General features: G+C 40.7%; 2 protein-coding genes and 1 pseudogene across 3 annotated transcripts; 2 read left to right on the plus strand and 1 right to left on the minus strand.

Annotated features, from left to right (window-relative positions):
- Nucleotides 1-434: 434 nt before the first annotated feature.
- LOC133885121 (uncharacterized) lies at nucleotides 435-1,744 on the plus strand. The gene is made up of 4 exons (XM_062324774.1): nucleotides 435-475; nucleotides 620-711; nucleotides 983-1,038; nucleotides 1,124-1,744. Exons 1-4 carry the CDS (start codon nucleotides 435-437, stop codon nucleotides 1,742-1,744), a joined length of 810 nt encoding a protein of 269 aa, XP_062180758.1.
- Nucleotides 1,745-3,362: 1,618 nt separating this feature from the next.
- On the minus strand, nucleotides 3,363-14,589 carry LOC133921043 (uncharacterized protein At4g18490-like). Of its 2 annotated transcripts, none has more exons than XM_062365763.1 (15): nucleotides 14,360-14,589; nucleotides 12,886-12,967; nucleotides 12,491-12,611; nucleotides 12,209-12,394; nucleotides 11,328-12,110; nucleotides 10,753-10,932; nucleotides 10,538-10,669; nucleotides 9,060-9,245; nucleotides 8,818-8,980; nucleotides 7,863-7,927; nucleotides 7,730-7,769; nucleotides 7,269-7,421; nucleotides 6,659-6,771; nucleotides 6,506-6,581; nucleotides 3,363-3,815 (listed from the first exon to the last, which is right to left on the minus strand). In XM_062365763.1, the coding sequence occupies exons 2-15, from the start codon at nucleotides 12,947-12,949 to the stop codon at nucleotides 3,810-3,812; spliced, it is 2,268 nt and encodes a 755-aa protein (XP_062221747.1). In that variant the 5' UTR covers nucleotides 12,950-12,967; nucleotides 14,360-14,589; the 3' UTR covers nucleotides 3,363-3,809. The 2 variants fall into 2 exon arrangements, with proteins under 2 accessions (XP_062221747.1, XP_062221740.1); XM_062365756.1 differs by having other exon boundaries at nucleotides 8,809-8,980.
- Nucleotides 14,590-15,030: 441 nt separating this feature from the next.
- LOC133885130 (universal stress protein PHOS34-like) lies at nucleotides 15,031-16,601 on the plus strand (annotated as a pseudogene).
- Nucleotides 16,602-16,805: the final 204 nt, after the last annotated feature.

Here is a 16,805-nt window from a genome sequence, read left to right on the forward strand (position 1 = left end):
AACCTCCACCCCTCCGACCGCCGCCTGGTCGTCCACCGTCGCCCCTAGCTCGGATGGAGCCCGCCGTCATCCTGACGGCTCCCCCACCACCTCCCGTTGTCGTCCCCCCGCCACCTCCCGCGTCGTCGGGGCAGCCGCGATGCTACCAAGGCCGACACACGCTCCCGGCCATAGCGGAGGAGTTGCAGCCCGTCGATGGCGTGGAGCAGCACCCCTAGAGTCCCCGCCCTTGCTACAACGCCGACCATCGCCTCCGACCGGCCGCCACGTCTCCCTGCGCAGCCCGACACCGGGAGGAAGGCGACAACGCGAAAGATGCAACTGAGACCCGGAAGGCGAAGGCGGCGACTCCCTCAGCATCCCGACCTGCTTCACCTCCTCCGTGCGACCTGCCGGTGGCCGCCACCATCCCCAACGCCGACGGGGACGTGTCCATGGAGGATGTCCACAACCTGTTTGGCGCAATGGTCGCAAGGTATAATTTTTCTTTTTTTTTCCTTTCATTTTTTGATAAATTGCAATTGAATGTGGTTGCTATGTGATAGTTCAATGCATTTCAAAAAATTTGGGCAAAAATTGGTGTAGTTTTTTGATAGTTGAATGCATGTGTACAATGTAGTGATCAATCGGCGGTTGGTGTTGACTCCTTTGTCAATATGATGAACGAGGTCGTTGGCATGGATGACATCTCCATCACAATGCCATATGAAAGTTTAGATGAAGATATCATTGAGATTCCTACTCCTACAAAGAAAAAATGAGCAAGGACGACCAATTACTCAATATAAGAGGATGAGGCCTTGGTCATGGCATGGAAAAGTGAGCCTTGATGCAATCACAAGAACTAATCAAAATAGTAACATTTATTGGAAGCGTATTGGTGAACACTTTCACCACAATGTCAAGAAACCCTCCAACCGGACACTCAATTCACTCTCACACCGTTGGAGTGCAATTCAGGAGTGTTGTAATCATTGGGCAGGTTGCTATGAGCAGGTTGAGTGCCTCCATCCAAGTGGTGTGCCAATTCAGGAGCACGTGAGTACTATGATCAAATCTTGCAACCTTGTTTGCTTATGAAATCTTGCAACCTTGTTTGTTCATGACTTGTTCAATTTTATAGATCAACTACGCCCAAGAGCTGTACAAGCAAAAGAACAAGAAGGAGCACATGCCCTTTGTCATGTTGCACTATTGGGCATTGCTCCAGCACAATGAGAAGTGGATATCAAAGAACAATGAATCTCCACCAAAGAGGCAGAGGTCAAGCAATTCCTCCTCTCCAGAGTTTGACGATGAGCAAGATGTTGATGCTGATGAAGATGATGATAAGAGGAGGGGTACAAGTCCCACTCCAAGCTCAGCAGTGCTAATGAGGAAGAGGACTCCAGGGAGGAAGCAAGAGAAAGAGAGGTTGGAGAGAGGAGAAGGTGCTATCTACGAGGAGGTGCTCCAAGAGATTATCATAACAAGGAAGGACATGGAGTATGAGAGGAAACAAGAAAAAGAAGCAAAGTGGATGGAGCTCAAAGCCATCAAGGAGCGCAAGGCGGCCTATGAGGAGCGCAAGGTTGCCATTGAGGAGAAGTTGAGGGTCTTTGGCAAGGAGGTCCTCACCAAGAAGATGGAGCAAGAACAAAATATCATATTCATAGACATGAATGGCCTTCATGAAAAACAAAGAGCATATGTGGATGCAACACGTTGGCATATCTTGGCATCAAAAATGGGCAGGAACATATGAGGCAATGGGGACTTTGGGGCCAGTGGGAGTGTGAGTGTGTGATGCTCTATGTTCGATCAATTGGGATGAACTTTGTGTTTTCATAATCTTTTGCTTTTGGATGAACTATGTGGTATGATAAACTATTTAGTATGATGATGAACTATTTGGGATGATATGTGTCGTAATTTGGTTCAATTTTTGGGCAAATTAAGTTTGAATTTGAATTTAGATTTGAAATGTTGTTAAATAGTGTGCGTTTGAAACATAATGGTTTGAATTATTATGATGTAAAAATGAAATTAAGATAGAGTTCATATACACAAGGGAAGAGAAATGGAAGGAAATGAAATATTGGGGAGATAATTATTGGTAGTCTGTTGAAACAGTTGCCCCAATAGTATTGAAATACTATTAGTTGTATCCTGAAGATACTGTTAAGAGGTGTTGGCTCGAAGCCCGCAATGAGCTCAAAAAAGAAGAGAGCGTTAACCCTTGACCCAATCGTTGATGTCATCAAGCACCGGACCGGTGGTTGTCGGGGGGGGGGGGGGGGGTGGCACAGAGGACCACAACAGCCGACTTCCAAACTCCAACAAGGTATGAACCGCCAAACACCACCTAGGGTAGGGCAACTAGGGATACAGCACCAACTATGTACACTAAGGCTTCATTTGGCATTGCTTCCAAAGCGCTTAGTATCTCTGTTCTGAATGAGCAGTTAGTTGGAAACACCTTTTATGGAGGTATAATAGCAAAACCTTACTCAAATTAATCAAAACTACCATAACTTACTTAGATTCCACAGCATAGCCCAACACAACAAACTAGCCCTAGAGCTATGGCGGCACAGTCCCGCACCTTAGTTCTTGCCATCTATCTAGCTCAGGAAGAAAGGCAAAGGGAGCATGGACGGATAGCGATTATCATAGGCGTTTGGTTGGGAGCGCTTAGCCAAGAAGACCATTCAACATAGCAGCTCAAGATGGCTTTCCAGCCACAAGTGTTGAACCCGCATTGACATAAGTGCATGGTTATGGGGGTAGCTTTAGCGGACCATTATAATGTTCTTGTCTTGTTTATTCTATTTCGTAGTAGTGTATGTCAGGTGTCCAGCCATAAATAGCGATAAATCCATTTCCTGCACAATCAGAAACAAGACTTAATGGATTACTCCGCGGCACTAACTTTCTACTCCAGGTCCTACTCTATTAGCTAAGCGACTGGATCAATAAGCATGTAAAGCACGTTTGCGTTATATCACCCAATTAGGCAACAAAAACAACTTCAAGAATGAGCAGCACAAGTGCAATGATTGGATCAAAATAACCTAAAGCGAAAAAACTTCAACATAGCCGACGATAGAAATAACTTTTCCTATATATATGGATGCCTATTCACACTGGGACGATTCTAGGGTTCAGCTGCTCAAGCTACAGCTTAACTAACGTTACGACATGGATCTATCATCCAATATGCATGTTGAAAAGCTAAACAATGTGAAACACAGACCCACTGTGGCTTACGCTATTGGTCATCTGAATCTGGCAGTGCTACCGAGTGGGGTGTAACTAGATAACCAACACACTATCAAACTAAGGGGAAGAGCACGAAAATTTACCAGTTATTGACACTAACATACCAAAAGGTAGAGGCACCAAAATTTACTGGCTTTTAACCCTATAAAATCAGGCATAGGATGGGAAGGGGCGCCTTATTCTTGCAACTTCCCCCTAGCATCAATCCAGTGTGACAGTTCATACACCAGCTGCAATTAGCATAAGATGGACTACACAGATGGCACCAGGGATTGATAGTGCTCTGTGCTCATCTAGTCGTTAAGTCTACAAGGTCACATCTCACAAACAGAATTATCATGTAAACGAGAAGGCGTAGACACTCCACAACTACTATCCTGCGTAAACGGATGCCCCCGTGGTACCAAATTGTGTAACAAAAATCACGACAAGGTAGTTCTTGGGTTCACTTCAAGATCGTATGTATGCTGGATCTTATGTTCTTTCATTGCACTTACATCACCTGTGTTATCCTGGACGAGGCATTTTCTCCCCACACTTGTCCCACATCAATGCTGCCAAAGCATAAAAGCATCACGTTACTAAAACTAACTTATGAAATATCAGCTTGAAGAAAACTGTAAGACATCAACAAAAATCATTGGCAGAATATGAAAACGCTTAAAACGAATAACTCCCCAAGGTACTGCATGCCTAAAAAATTTATTGAAAACGAAACTCATATTGGACCTTCAATCAAAAGCACTGAGTGGACACATTACTGCAACCGCACAAGTGCTGTATGTATACCAGGACAAATAACCCACTTTTGGGTTTCAATGGTGATAAATTTCATACGTAGATATAAGACTATTGATGATTGACCAACGAGAAAAGTTAGTAAATATAAGTAATAAAAATAGCATGGTTGTCCAGTCAATCAATATGAACTTTCCAGTCTAAACAAGAAGACAAAGTAATATGATAAGGCTGCACACAAGGCACACATCCAAATGCTGTCCAACATGGGTAAATAAGCAAACATCATACTCCGTGCACCACCTCAAGTTCAATTTAGAACCAACATTTCATCTAATAACTTAATGCTCTTCTAGACTAAATCTGGAAATGTTAAACTACAAGAATAGAGAAGTATGTCTGTTAGTATCAAGATTGCAGAGTATATTCGCATAACATAATATTTTAGCTGTGAGAAAACTTATATGGGCAAAATGTCCAAATATCTAACCTTCATTACGCTCAATAAAAAAAGGACTGCTAGGATCAACTAGCAGCCTAACAATAAGCAAAACAATAGGTGCTTCCCCCAAAACTAAATGGATCAAAATTTGCATTGTACTTTCCAGAGGAGACACCAATAGTTCTTTCCGATTTTTGAGGGACTTTTTTTAGGGAATCAGTTTTTCCAATTACTTTTAGAAACAATATGCTACAAATTAGGTGGCAATTTCCAGTATCAATGAAACATTTCACAAAAATGTTTAGCATTTTATAGCCACACATTTGCAACTTATTCCTACCCCTGTCCTTACTATGGGATAGGAGATGCTCTTCATGATCTTTCAACAGGAAAACAAGAAAGTTAACAACAACAGCCTTTGTCCCAAGCAAGTTAGGGTAGGCTAGAGATGAAACCCACAAGATCCAACTAAAGATATGATGTGAAAGTTAACATCAATGAGAAATTAATTTCTTAGTTGCAGCAAACTGAACTTAGGGGGCTGTAAGGGTGGTCATTGGTTAGTACCCATCATAGAAGACCTGACACTTACGGTATTCAGTTTCCAGATTTGACCAGAAACTAATACATCCCAATAAATATCAGAAACAGGGCATCCAAGTAGCAAGAGGATGCCACCAAGCCAGTTTCAACTCGCCTCATCATCCTTATTGTTGAGTGTTGACCCCACTTTTTTTAAGGGAAATACATTGTGAAGTTCTTGTAGAACAATGAGCACATTGTGAAGTTCTTGTATCGTGTATGAACTAAATAGACCCACTGAGACAAAACACAAGAATTATTTACTCAGGAAAGTGCAGAATGTGGTGACCGATGGTTTGCCCGTGGTGACTGGCAAGCCCATGGCATTTCAGGAGCAGGCAGGACTCAGGATAGGTAAAAGGGAGAAGGATATGTGAGGGAGGAGAAAACAGAGAAGAGAGGCTGTCATGCATGGAGTCATGGACTATAGGCTGCCTGGTGATGTGAATGAGGTAGAGCTTGCTGATGTGGCTGCAAACATGGCAAAAACAGTGACAGGACTGACTACACGGCTAAAACCATCGACAAATCAGCCTTGGGTTTATTTGCTCTGGTTATGGGTAGCGCACGAGCACTCGGGAAGCCCCGAGCGCACAAGCGCTCGGGAACCCGACGACCCATTTATGGAAAATCAGTCTTCCCACCACTTTCCCTTTTCACGTTGCATGCTGTGTGCTTTGCTTTTCTTTCCTTTTATCTTTTCGCACGTACTTGCTGTGCTTACGTGCTCCTTTTCTCTTTTCTCATTCTAGGACGTGGGACAGTAGGGTAAGTAAAGGGTGGGGGGAATTAAAATCACACTTTCACGCGAACCATTTCGGGAAGTGGCGTAAAAGGGGTAATAAAGGAAGGGCCAGTAATTAAATATATGCTTTCAATCAGTTTCAATTAAAAGGTAAAAATCACATTACTTCACAAACTGTCAGAGACCTCACAAAATTCTAATCAGAAGAAGAAAAAAAGGAAAGTTCCCTGACAAACATTTGGAACAAAATTTGTTATCTTAAAAAACTTTTAAAGATAACTTTATCAACGAAAGTTTTTGAGACTTACATAGAACTGTTTCCTAGAAAAAGTATCCACAAAACTTGTACTGTAAAACTTTTTTAAACAACTGACAGAATCTAACCCCTATTTCTGCCCACGTTCACCAGGGAACCAACCCCTATTTCTGCCCATAAGTCGAGGACTTTCTCCCTATAGGTAATGATCATCTGAACATAAGTTAAACAACTGACAGAATCTCCATGATGACCAAGATCAAAGCTGGATGTTATCTATGGCATCACATCAGATTATCTTTTTAGTAGTTTTTTAATGTTATTTATCCACTGCAGTCACCTGGTTTCTCTACAAAAGTAATTTGAGTCAGAGAAAATGATAGGTTCCAATATAGGAATTTCAACTTCCTCCTTTCTATTCACGTATAAAAACTAAAGCTAAAGCTGAAAACAGAAATTGACATAGGGTGTGTTAACTTACAGCGTCAATGGTGCCAACTTCCTCAAATAAGTACTTCTTGGATGTCAGGCCGTTTGCAAATTTACGAAGAGAAGAGATGTTCATGTGGTGAAGGAATGGCAAGTTTGACATCCATAAATGTGAAATTAAAAAGGTAAAACGTTTAATTAGGATATTTTCTCCTCAAACATTGGATGGTTTAATATCAGCATCATATTGTTGTTCACGATAGCCCGAACTGCTAGCTCTTTAGCTTCTGTATGTTTCCTTTTCAACAAAATGCATATCTGCACGGTAAGACATGCAAACAAAAGATACTTCACATATCATTGTAAATGGTAACTGTTAATCTTGATCCATCTGCATGCTTACCCAGGTATATCACCATAATGGTAAAGCAAACAGTTCAGGTTGAAGATAACAATACTAGGAGAGTAAAACATATATTTAAAAAAAAAGAAAACAGAAATTACTGAAGTTTTCCAAATATAAAGTTCTAAGGCTATATCAACTAAAAAGGTGGATAAGCCTCTAGTCAAATTCAAACAGAATAAAGCTAAGACGCAATACATCCACGTATTACTGAGTTTTCTTCAGATGACATAGTTTTCCGATCCTTATTTTGACAAAATTATGAAGTACTAATAATTACTAAGAATAAATAGATTCAAGTAGTCATATCTGGCTTCAGAAAGTCCAACCAGAGAACCTCCACAGGTAGTTTCATGCAATAAATCAATTCACACACTAGCTTTGTAGTAAAGCATTGGACAGATTTACTCACATCTTCAAGCTCCTTTCTACAAGCCTCAGCTTTTTCTATGTTTCCATCATTTTCTAACAGCACAGGCAATTCTAGATCTGAAATGTCTCCCATCTCACATGGGATAACTGAAGAGATCACATTATCCACATGAGCTTTTGGAGTTCCCAGAATCTAGGCAGTGAAGTCAAGAAGTAAGGACATGGTAATTAACATAATACTACCTCCAGTTCCAAATGCAAGTCATTTGTAATATTTTCACAATCTAGAAGTGAGACTTGACAAATAGTTTCTGTAGTAATACATTGGTAAACAAAATAAAATATATGATATTACAGAGTTATTTTCGTAACAAATCTATCACATTATTTTCGTTCAAGATACAGATACTTCCATCCATACCACAGCGACCTACATTTGGAACTGGAGGTAACCGTACAATATCATTTATGAATTTTCAGAAATTTTCATGAAACTCTTACTGTTGGATTTTCCAAATCTGGAACAGTTTGACGTGATTTTCTGCATGATAAATTGCAAAGTTGTTACTTCCAATAGAATAATTATATAGTTCAAAAAGATAATTTATTTTTCAAATGTGATCCAACCAACAACCTCACAGCTGGAGATCCCATGATGTGTTTGAGCACAGTAGGAGCTTTTGGATCTAGAACAGATTCCTGCGAAGGGAAGTTGACAGCATGAACAAAATTACTACAAAATTTACACAGATTAAACTTTTTCCTTAAAAAGAATACACATGGCAAAAACTACTTTTATTATTTCCAAATAGCTTCAGCAATTTATTACCGATCTAAACATTGCTATACATGTCTGGTTCTGCAGTATGCTTATAATAGTGAATTAGTTGGTACCCCGTGAACTTGCGGTTTGAGCTTAAACATGGACCATAAAAAAAGCACTCTAGAACTAGCAATATATTGACAAATTCGATATCTGAAGATTCAAGTTTTAGTTAACTGCATGCTCTTAAATCTTAGGTCAGGGTGCTAAGTTGATTATTTTACCTTAATCATTGCAGAATTCATACCATCGAAAAACAATAATTAGTCTCTACAATAATAAATATGTTACTGTAATTCTTTATTGAAACCCCATAAAATATATCTACAGGATAAACTAGAAATCTGAAGGTTGAAAAGACAAAGTGCTAAGTCAATTTCTGTTGTTGCATGGTAGATCTCTTCAGCTATTACACAGGGTCTCAAAAAATAGAAATTTGAGCTATAATATACAGTCCACCAAATAAATGGCTATGATCTTTTATCATGTCATTTTTGGGATTTCTTACATTATGAAGTGCAGTTGTTATAACATTTCACAAACTTCAATATGAAATCAGTAAGTACAAATATAATATTGATTTGACCAAAAAAAGCAAAAAAAAAAAAAAAACGTTTATAAACTATAGCTTTTTGGCAATATATGAATAACAAGCCCCAGATGAGGACATTAAGGATAATCCAAGTAGAAACAAGTTCTAGAGTAAAAATGAAAATGCATTTCTAGGAAATATAGTACTCGATAGGAAGAATAGAACCTCAGGAACCTTTTGCATTATGGATTGGCTAGCCAATGCAGGTTTTTCTATGGGAACGGAGTTCAGGATTTTGGATGTTGTTACAGGGGAACCCTTGCTCCCACTCACTTCCACTGATTCCTTCTCCAGAAGAATGTCACACTTTGGACTTCTGATGCCTAATTTTGCAATTCTACATTCAGACAGATTATTTCAATGTCCTCTCAATAATATTTAGAAGGAACAAGATAACAGGAGGGTAGATATTATACCTTCTTCCTGTCAGTTGAGAAATTGTTGGTATTTTATCATCTTTGGAAGGAGTACCTTGTAATGAATCAGAATCATTGCTACTTTTTCGAAGCACATGATTTGGAACAATTTTATGTTCAGTGCTAGGTGCTCTGCTGCTTTGAGTATTCAGTAGAGATAAGTTCCCTGCACTAGGAGGCTCAAGGCTGAAAAAAAAGGTTTATAGATTAGCATGGAACCAAATCTTATGACAAGATTTCAAGAGTGTCCTAATTCCACTAACAGAGGTGGTTTTTAGCTGCAGAGGTAAATGTATGCACAGAAGTATTCAGATATGGTATGATAATAGATATCTATAGCAACACCCAAAATACAAATCACGTGAACTGTCAAATGACGTAATTTTATCGGGGATCACAGTAAAGCGAGCAGGTCAAATGTCAAGACGTATGACTTCCAGATTTGTGAGGAAATAAATCAGAGGTACAATTTTTGCTCATGGAGCAATTTTCCACATAATGATAAAGTATCACTCTATCTTCAGCAAACAATCTATTAGTTCTACCTGCATAAATTATACTGCGATTGTACAATGATGTGCAAAAGCAAAGCCAAAAGCAACGTTCGAACATTAACAGCAGATTATTCCCTCTCAAAAAAAAAAACATTGGCAGCAGATATAAAATAGGAAATTTCATTAGCCACCAAATCACCTATGATGCGGAAGGCTAAAAAGATTAAAAAAAACTGCAACAAAGGGCCATAATTGAAACTGCAGAACAAGCAAAAGTGAATGTGATACATTCTACTCGATGAATCAATCCCACCTCTGCATCATCCTTTAATGAAAAAATGCACTAAAAAGTAAAAATAGATCAGAAATTTACACTTTCCATGAACAAAAACTGTCATGTTTCCAGGAAAATAACATTGAAACTTTACAGTTCAACATTAGGCAAGTTACTACCAGATGGACTAAAATGCTGAACTGGAATTACAGAATTATGCAATCGATAATAATAAGTACAAGTTAGATTGGCATCATTTCCAATAAAAGTATGTTATAAAGAACAAGACAGATAACATTGAAACGTTAGTAACATCAGGCCAGCTAAGTAGCAGATGAAATGAACATGCTGAAAATATGGAAATATGGCATCCATGATGAGTTGACAGCATGTACGCAGCGGCGGATCCACAGGCACACTTGAGAGCCCCCTCAATTTTGGGGCATCGAAGAGGAAGAAGAAGAGAAGCGGAGGAGGAGGAGGAAGAAGAAGAAGAGAAAAGAGCGAGGGGAAAGAGGAAGAAGAGGTTGAGCCCCCCCCCCCCCCCCCCCTAAATTCTTGGCTCTGGATCCACCACTGCACGTACAGGTCAGAATTGCAAAGAGAATACACGCAGTGTTGTGCATGCCCAAAAAAATTACCCACAGAACAAGTTTTTTTAATATGACACATTAATAATGTGCAAGATTTGAAGGATGATTGTTTCTTACCCTAGTTTGGCGTTCCTATCATCTTTGAAATTCATGGATGTGGTCAATAGCCCATGTAATGCTGGCTTGATGTATGTTTTTGACAAAGCATTTTTAGATTTGTCAGTTCCATCATTAGCTTGCTTGTGTTCCCTGCATATTCAAAAGCAAACCCATTATTCAATACACTGTTAATATTTCATGAATATATGCCAGACAGCCAATCTATCAACCACCTTTTCAAGTCTGTAGGATGTGCGGTCATCTTTTTTATCACTTTACTTGCACCAGCTAATTGATTTAAGGTTGTTTCTGAAGCTAGTTCGATCCTGCTTGGTTTCATATTTGCAGACTTGGACAAAAGAGAAAAGCTTCCTGTCTCATTCACCTGTGTAGGTTTGACATTTCTGATTTCCCTGCATGAAATGCATCACGATAGCATCACCTGGTACGAAGTTATTGCAGAAAGCTACAGATTGGCTCACAAACAAGTAATTGAGTACATAGTTCCATTGTCGAACTTCTCTATATTAGATTCCCTGCCACTATAGTAGATTGAAATATGATCCTGAGTAGAAACATGATGCACCTGTGTGCATCAGAAGCAAAATAGCAGACTATACATTTAGACCTACACTATTGGTATTTGATTTAAGATAAAGTGCAATGGATGAACTAATAAGACGGTTTTATTTTCTCAGTGAAGAAACTTGTGATGAAGACAAATCTCCGCATTGAAGAAGAGAAAGTACAATAGATGAACTAAGAGGGTTTTATTTTCTCAATGAAGAAACTTGTGAAGAAGACAAACCTCCGCATTGAAAGAGAGAGACTCTTTGGAGCTGAAGTCCCTTCCTCACTATTCTTTGTCCCACAAGATATTTTCTTTGAAAACTTCTTAGGAGTGCCGCTAAAACTTTGGTTACCTTGACTTCCTTCGTTAAGATAAGCATTTTCCTCCATAACCTCATTCTGGGCATCTAATTGACCCAATGATCTTCTTGAGATATAGGGATTCACAGTGCTGGTGTTCCTGGATTGTGAACTAATTGACTGCTCATTGTCATTACTCTCCCTTGACATATGAACTTTACTAAAGTCCACCTTAGGAGCTTCTTTACTGTTCACAGGATCCGCTTGCACTTGTGTTGGATCTTCAACAGATACAGCACTGCAAGAAAATTTCTGAGAAGATTTGTTAACAGCTGCTTTTGTTGGGTATGCCTCCTTAGAATGCTCTCCATGCCTGTGATTGGACACTGGGTCTATGTTAGTCTGTTCCATTCTTGCACGACTAACACGGGTATGTTCTTGCATTTCGTCAGATGAATCAGCAGCATTAACATTTGAAGTCAGACGACTGCCATTCTTTACACTCTCCTGCCTTATTGCATAAGGTCTCAAAGTGCAAGCATCTTGTGTTTGTGTTTGTTCCTTACTCTTGTTATCTTCACGAACATCAGTGCCCTTGGTGGAAATACCTCTTTGTGTGTCCTTGTTACCTTCTGAAGAAACGGGATCGGTTTTGCCAGTAACTCTACTCATACTCTTTTCCTCGATTCCTAGCTTTGCATCAAGATTCAACTTTCCCAGCCTTTAAGTAAGCAAAACCAGTTAAACAAAAGAACTAATAGCATGAAGGTGTATGTCATAAAAAATCATCAATCTTACAAGGCAGTCAGTTTAACTTACTCATTAAAATCAAAGGAGAAGGAGAAGTTGTCCTTTTCAGTTTCCTTTTTTCCTTCAGAAAGATCATCACCATTTGAACTGTTGTGCTTAACTTTTTTCTTGATGGGGCTAGAGAAATCTAGAGCAGACATGCCCATTTTAAATGGTGATAATTTGTCAAAGACTCCATCAAGCCCGAAATCATCTCTGGTTAAAGAAATAGATTGTCAGAACTATCATGAGAAATGAGCACTTGATTGCATTAAATGTTGATGGATTCAAGTCTTTCAGATATTTACTCACAGGCTGTCAAAGCTGAACTTCTTGCTACTCTTTGGAACTGACTCAACATTAAAGTCAATTGTGTCTTCTCCTGATTTTGGTAATTTCCAGGGCGAAATAAAATCATTACCAAAGTCCTCATCTGCCAACATGTAACAAACATATGTCAGGTCAAACTACTAAATGAGAAAGGAAGAAAAAGATTTTGTCAACACATGGCAAAAGAAATGCACAGTTCATGTATAATAGATTAATTTTTTTGCAGATAAGTAGAAGGAAAGCACAATGCACATGACCTAAATGCAGTGTAAAATCATAAATCTTCCTTTCACCAGATTAACTTTACTTCCATGCAGCATAAATAAAGGAAAAGGGCCCAACATGATCGGGGATTGACAGCTCATAGAAGGACATACCAAGGGATGAACTCATATTTTTAGCATTCGCAGTAGAGGCAGATCTTTTTCGTGATTCATCCATAGTGTCAATAAACTTGGCCTGCATGCAAGGAAAAGGGAAATACATCAGAACCCACTAAACAAATATAGTAGAAGAGACAGATATATGTTCCAATATTAGTATGTATGCAATTACTATGAATCATTGGATACATGTAAATATCCAAATGTATTTGAAAAGGTTATTTGAAAGATCCATATTCCCCCACTTTAGAAACTGACATCACATTAGGATTAGGCTAATTCAGTTTTTTTCCACCTCAATGCTCAACACTCACAAAGCATATGTAAGTATGTAACTATGGAGAGTGTAAAGTTGCCAAAAAATAGAAAAGGAAAAGGCAAAATGATTTATTTACTAGTGATGAACAAGTTTGGATGAACTACCTCCATTTCTCTGAGATATTACTTCTATTCAATTAACACTACCTAGCTTTAAACATCAAAATACATATTAGCAACATAAAAATGGGAGTACCCATGCATCTTTAATTTTAAAGAGAAGAATGGGGGCTTGAACATGACTTCAACCATCTTGTGCTTTACCACTAGGACACATGGGTGCCTACTGCCTCCGCAATAGGCCTGACATCGAATGAAAAGTCTGGCAATGCAAGTCTGTACAGAATCATGGTATGTTCGCATGCTATACTATGCAGAATTGACTATATCAAGGTGTCGTTTTAATCAGGGCATGCCCCTACTAAAATATGAAGTAAAATTTTTTAATACCTCTCCAACAAAAAAATGGTGACATAAAGTACACCGAATGTCCTTAAGAAGCAAAAGGTCTTACAGTAAAGCATATACAGGTTATAAGCAAGGAAAAGTAGCTGTTCAATAAGAACGTGACCCATTCCCCACATTACACAAATGAAAAAGAGAGACACCACATTATCCCAAGCACTCGTATGCAATAGGAAACCACTTTGCTCACCGAACAAAGTAAGTAGCAATTATTTTCTCCAAAAACACAGCACAAGGAAACATGAAAAAAGGTGAACACTACTCCAATGAACTTTCTAGTGCCTACGAGTACCCCATGCAAGCAAACGAACAGCATCATGAAACGGGGAGCAAAAGGAAATGGAACAGTAGTCAAATTTGCGCTACGAATAATGAGACTGAACATGCTCAATTCCTAGTAGCTCTCAAAAAGCCTACTGCAACACTAGTACTAACGAGAACAACTAGTGACCAACCAGAAAATTATCACGATACATTTGATTCCACTAAATTACTGCTGCATCTATTTCCCCTGTAATTTATCTTAGGATACAGTGATGACCTAGGCTCATTCTGTGCAAAGTGGCAATTGAGAGATTAAATCAAAACTGAGCACCAAATCAGAACTATATTCGTAAAGGAACCAATACAACACGAATCACCGCATGTTAATATGGATCCAAGTAATTGGGGGATGGAGAATTACCAAGTTCGCTGCAGGTTCGCAATGGGGTTGCTGCCTTCGTTGATGAGCTCTCCGCTTTCGCCGACGGGCACACCGTTCTCGGCTTCTCGCCGAAGGCTCGCTGTCGTCGCCCAATGTTGGTCGTCGTCGCTGATGGGGACGTCGTCCTCGCCGGTCTGCTCGCCGTCGTCGCTATGGCTTTCTCGGCAGAGCGAGTCGAGGCATTGGGTCGGGGGTCAGCTGTCAGAGGGATCCTATCTATAGGACGACAGGCGCCAGGCTTCAAGTCAGTCAGCCCAACAGCCCGAAATAACTGGGCCGAAGTGAAGACGCCGCGCGACAGGTTCACGCGGACTTGCGGAGGGCGCGTGACCAGCCCAGAGGGCAGGAGCGCCCAAATTTAGGGTGCGTTTGGATGCATGAACTGGAGAGTTTCTTGCCGGTTGTTTCGAGAATCTGTAACAAACGTGTCGGGAGGAGAAGCGTTTCTGATAGAAACGGCTGAAACGCTCCGTGCAAATGAACTGGCCTACTGCTTCCTAGTTTGCCTTGTCCCACCTCTTACTGCGCCTGTCCCCCGCCACGATCAAATCGAGCACAGACCCAATTCGATTCGAACCGCCACGACCAAAAGGCGAATAGGAGATGACTAGAATCTCATGAACCACCTGGAAGCCCTAGGTGAATAGGTGATGGCGACCCACCTAGCCTCCCCGACCATGGGTGCTGGTGGGGACAGGTCACCATCCAGGCCGCCGCTAGTTCACCTGTCCGTGGCGCAAGAGGTGACATCGATCCAGCCCATCTTGTCGCGGTACTTCACGTTGCTTGTCGTCAAAACCTCTTATTGAGGCCTAATTTCTAATAATGCATCTGGGTATACCAATCGACGAGAGCGTGTTTAACATTTTCTACAAGTAGAAGTTTGTGTGATGATGAACTCAAGAGCACAAGGAGGTATTAAAGTTCAGATCTTTTGTGGGATAACAGTCCTATGTCATGTATATTTTCTTACTATGAAGATCAACTGGATATATAAAGAGTCTCTTCTTTTACAAGTCTATTCCTTCCTTCCTTATATAGTAGGAAGAGATGCGTAGTCTCTTGGTTTACAAGTCTATTCCTTCCTTCTTCATATAGTAGGAAGAGATGCGTATATATAAACAGTACATGTCAGAACTGTGGCAACCTTATTCCTGCCGAAAACCCCTACTACGAGACCATTGTTACGAAGAGTGGGCATGCTCGATTTACCAGGTTGTCTTGCTCGTCCTGTCCTATCAGTTGCACGGTGCCACGCCCACTTACGATATTGTCGCCCCGCCTGCAGGGCCATCCTGTAGCATTAATTGCTACTAGACAGGCCACTGCAACATTGCGTCGTTCACAATTTCACTCACTGAAAAGAGGTGTCTCGGAAAGAAAAACACTTGAGTGTGTAGCATTAAATGATATTAGACTGGTTAGGTGAATACATATGACCAGGTGAGGTTTCTTTCCGTGATCAGGGGACTGATCACGCAAGTCCTGCCAGATTTGCGTGACAGAGTCAGCTTTTAGTAATATCTACTACCAGCAGGCTATTGCTGGTGCAGGAGACTGAGTGGTTTTGCCACGTGGTCGCGGCCATGGTTTGGTCGTACCATTTTGTGCCTCAGGTGAACATAAGTTTCAGTCTCGGTCCAGCCAACCTCGTCATGATAGTCCTTCTCGTCCCTTGACATCACTTTCGTTGCGAAGTCCTCCTCGTACTACCGCATCGACATCATCATCGACCTCTCCAATGAGTCCGCCTTTGCCGTCAAGTGGGCCGTCCAAAACTACCTCCGCCCTCGGGACGCCATCGTGCTGCTCCACATCCGCCTCACCTCCGTCCTCTACATCGCCAACTAGGGCTCCATCCCCATCTTCGTTGACAATGACCTCAACAACAATGCAACAAAGGGCGTCATGCCGACGCCCACCAAGGCGCCTGAGGAGGCAAAGAGAAGTGGGAGGACTTCTACGCCTTCACATCCACCAAGGTGCATGACATCACGCAGCCGCTCGTTGTTGCGCATATCCCATTGAAGATCTACATAATCAAGGACCATTACATGAAGGAGCGACTCTGCCTCGTGACCGGGCGTCTCGGCTTGTCCACTATGATAATGGGCAACCGGGCTTCGGCTCCTCGCGCATGACCGAGAAAGGAAGGCTTGGGAGCGTCGGTGACTACTACGTGCACCAATGCATCTCTGATTTTGTCGCAACTAATTTCTAATGTTGTTATTGCAAATAAAATAAAAAAACATCATATTAGCATAAGGCCAAAGTTGTCAATTGCATCACCAATCTCTCCTCTCTTTCAAGAAACCGAATCTAGTCAACTAGCTAAATAGTTTTCATAGGTGATTCTGATTTACCATAGAAACGTTTTCAGTAAGAATCCGGAATTAAAACATTTCTGAGAGAATCCAACCCTACC

The sequence above is a fragment of the Phragmites australis genome, chromosome 1, assembly GCF_958298935.1.
Source record: "Phragmites australis chromosome 1, lpPhrAust1.1, whole genome shotgun sequence".
NCBI lineage: Eukaryota > Viridiplantae > Streptophyta > Magnoliopsida > Poales > Poaceae > Phragmites > Phragmites australis.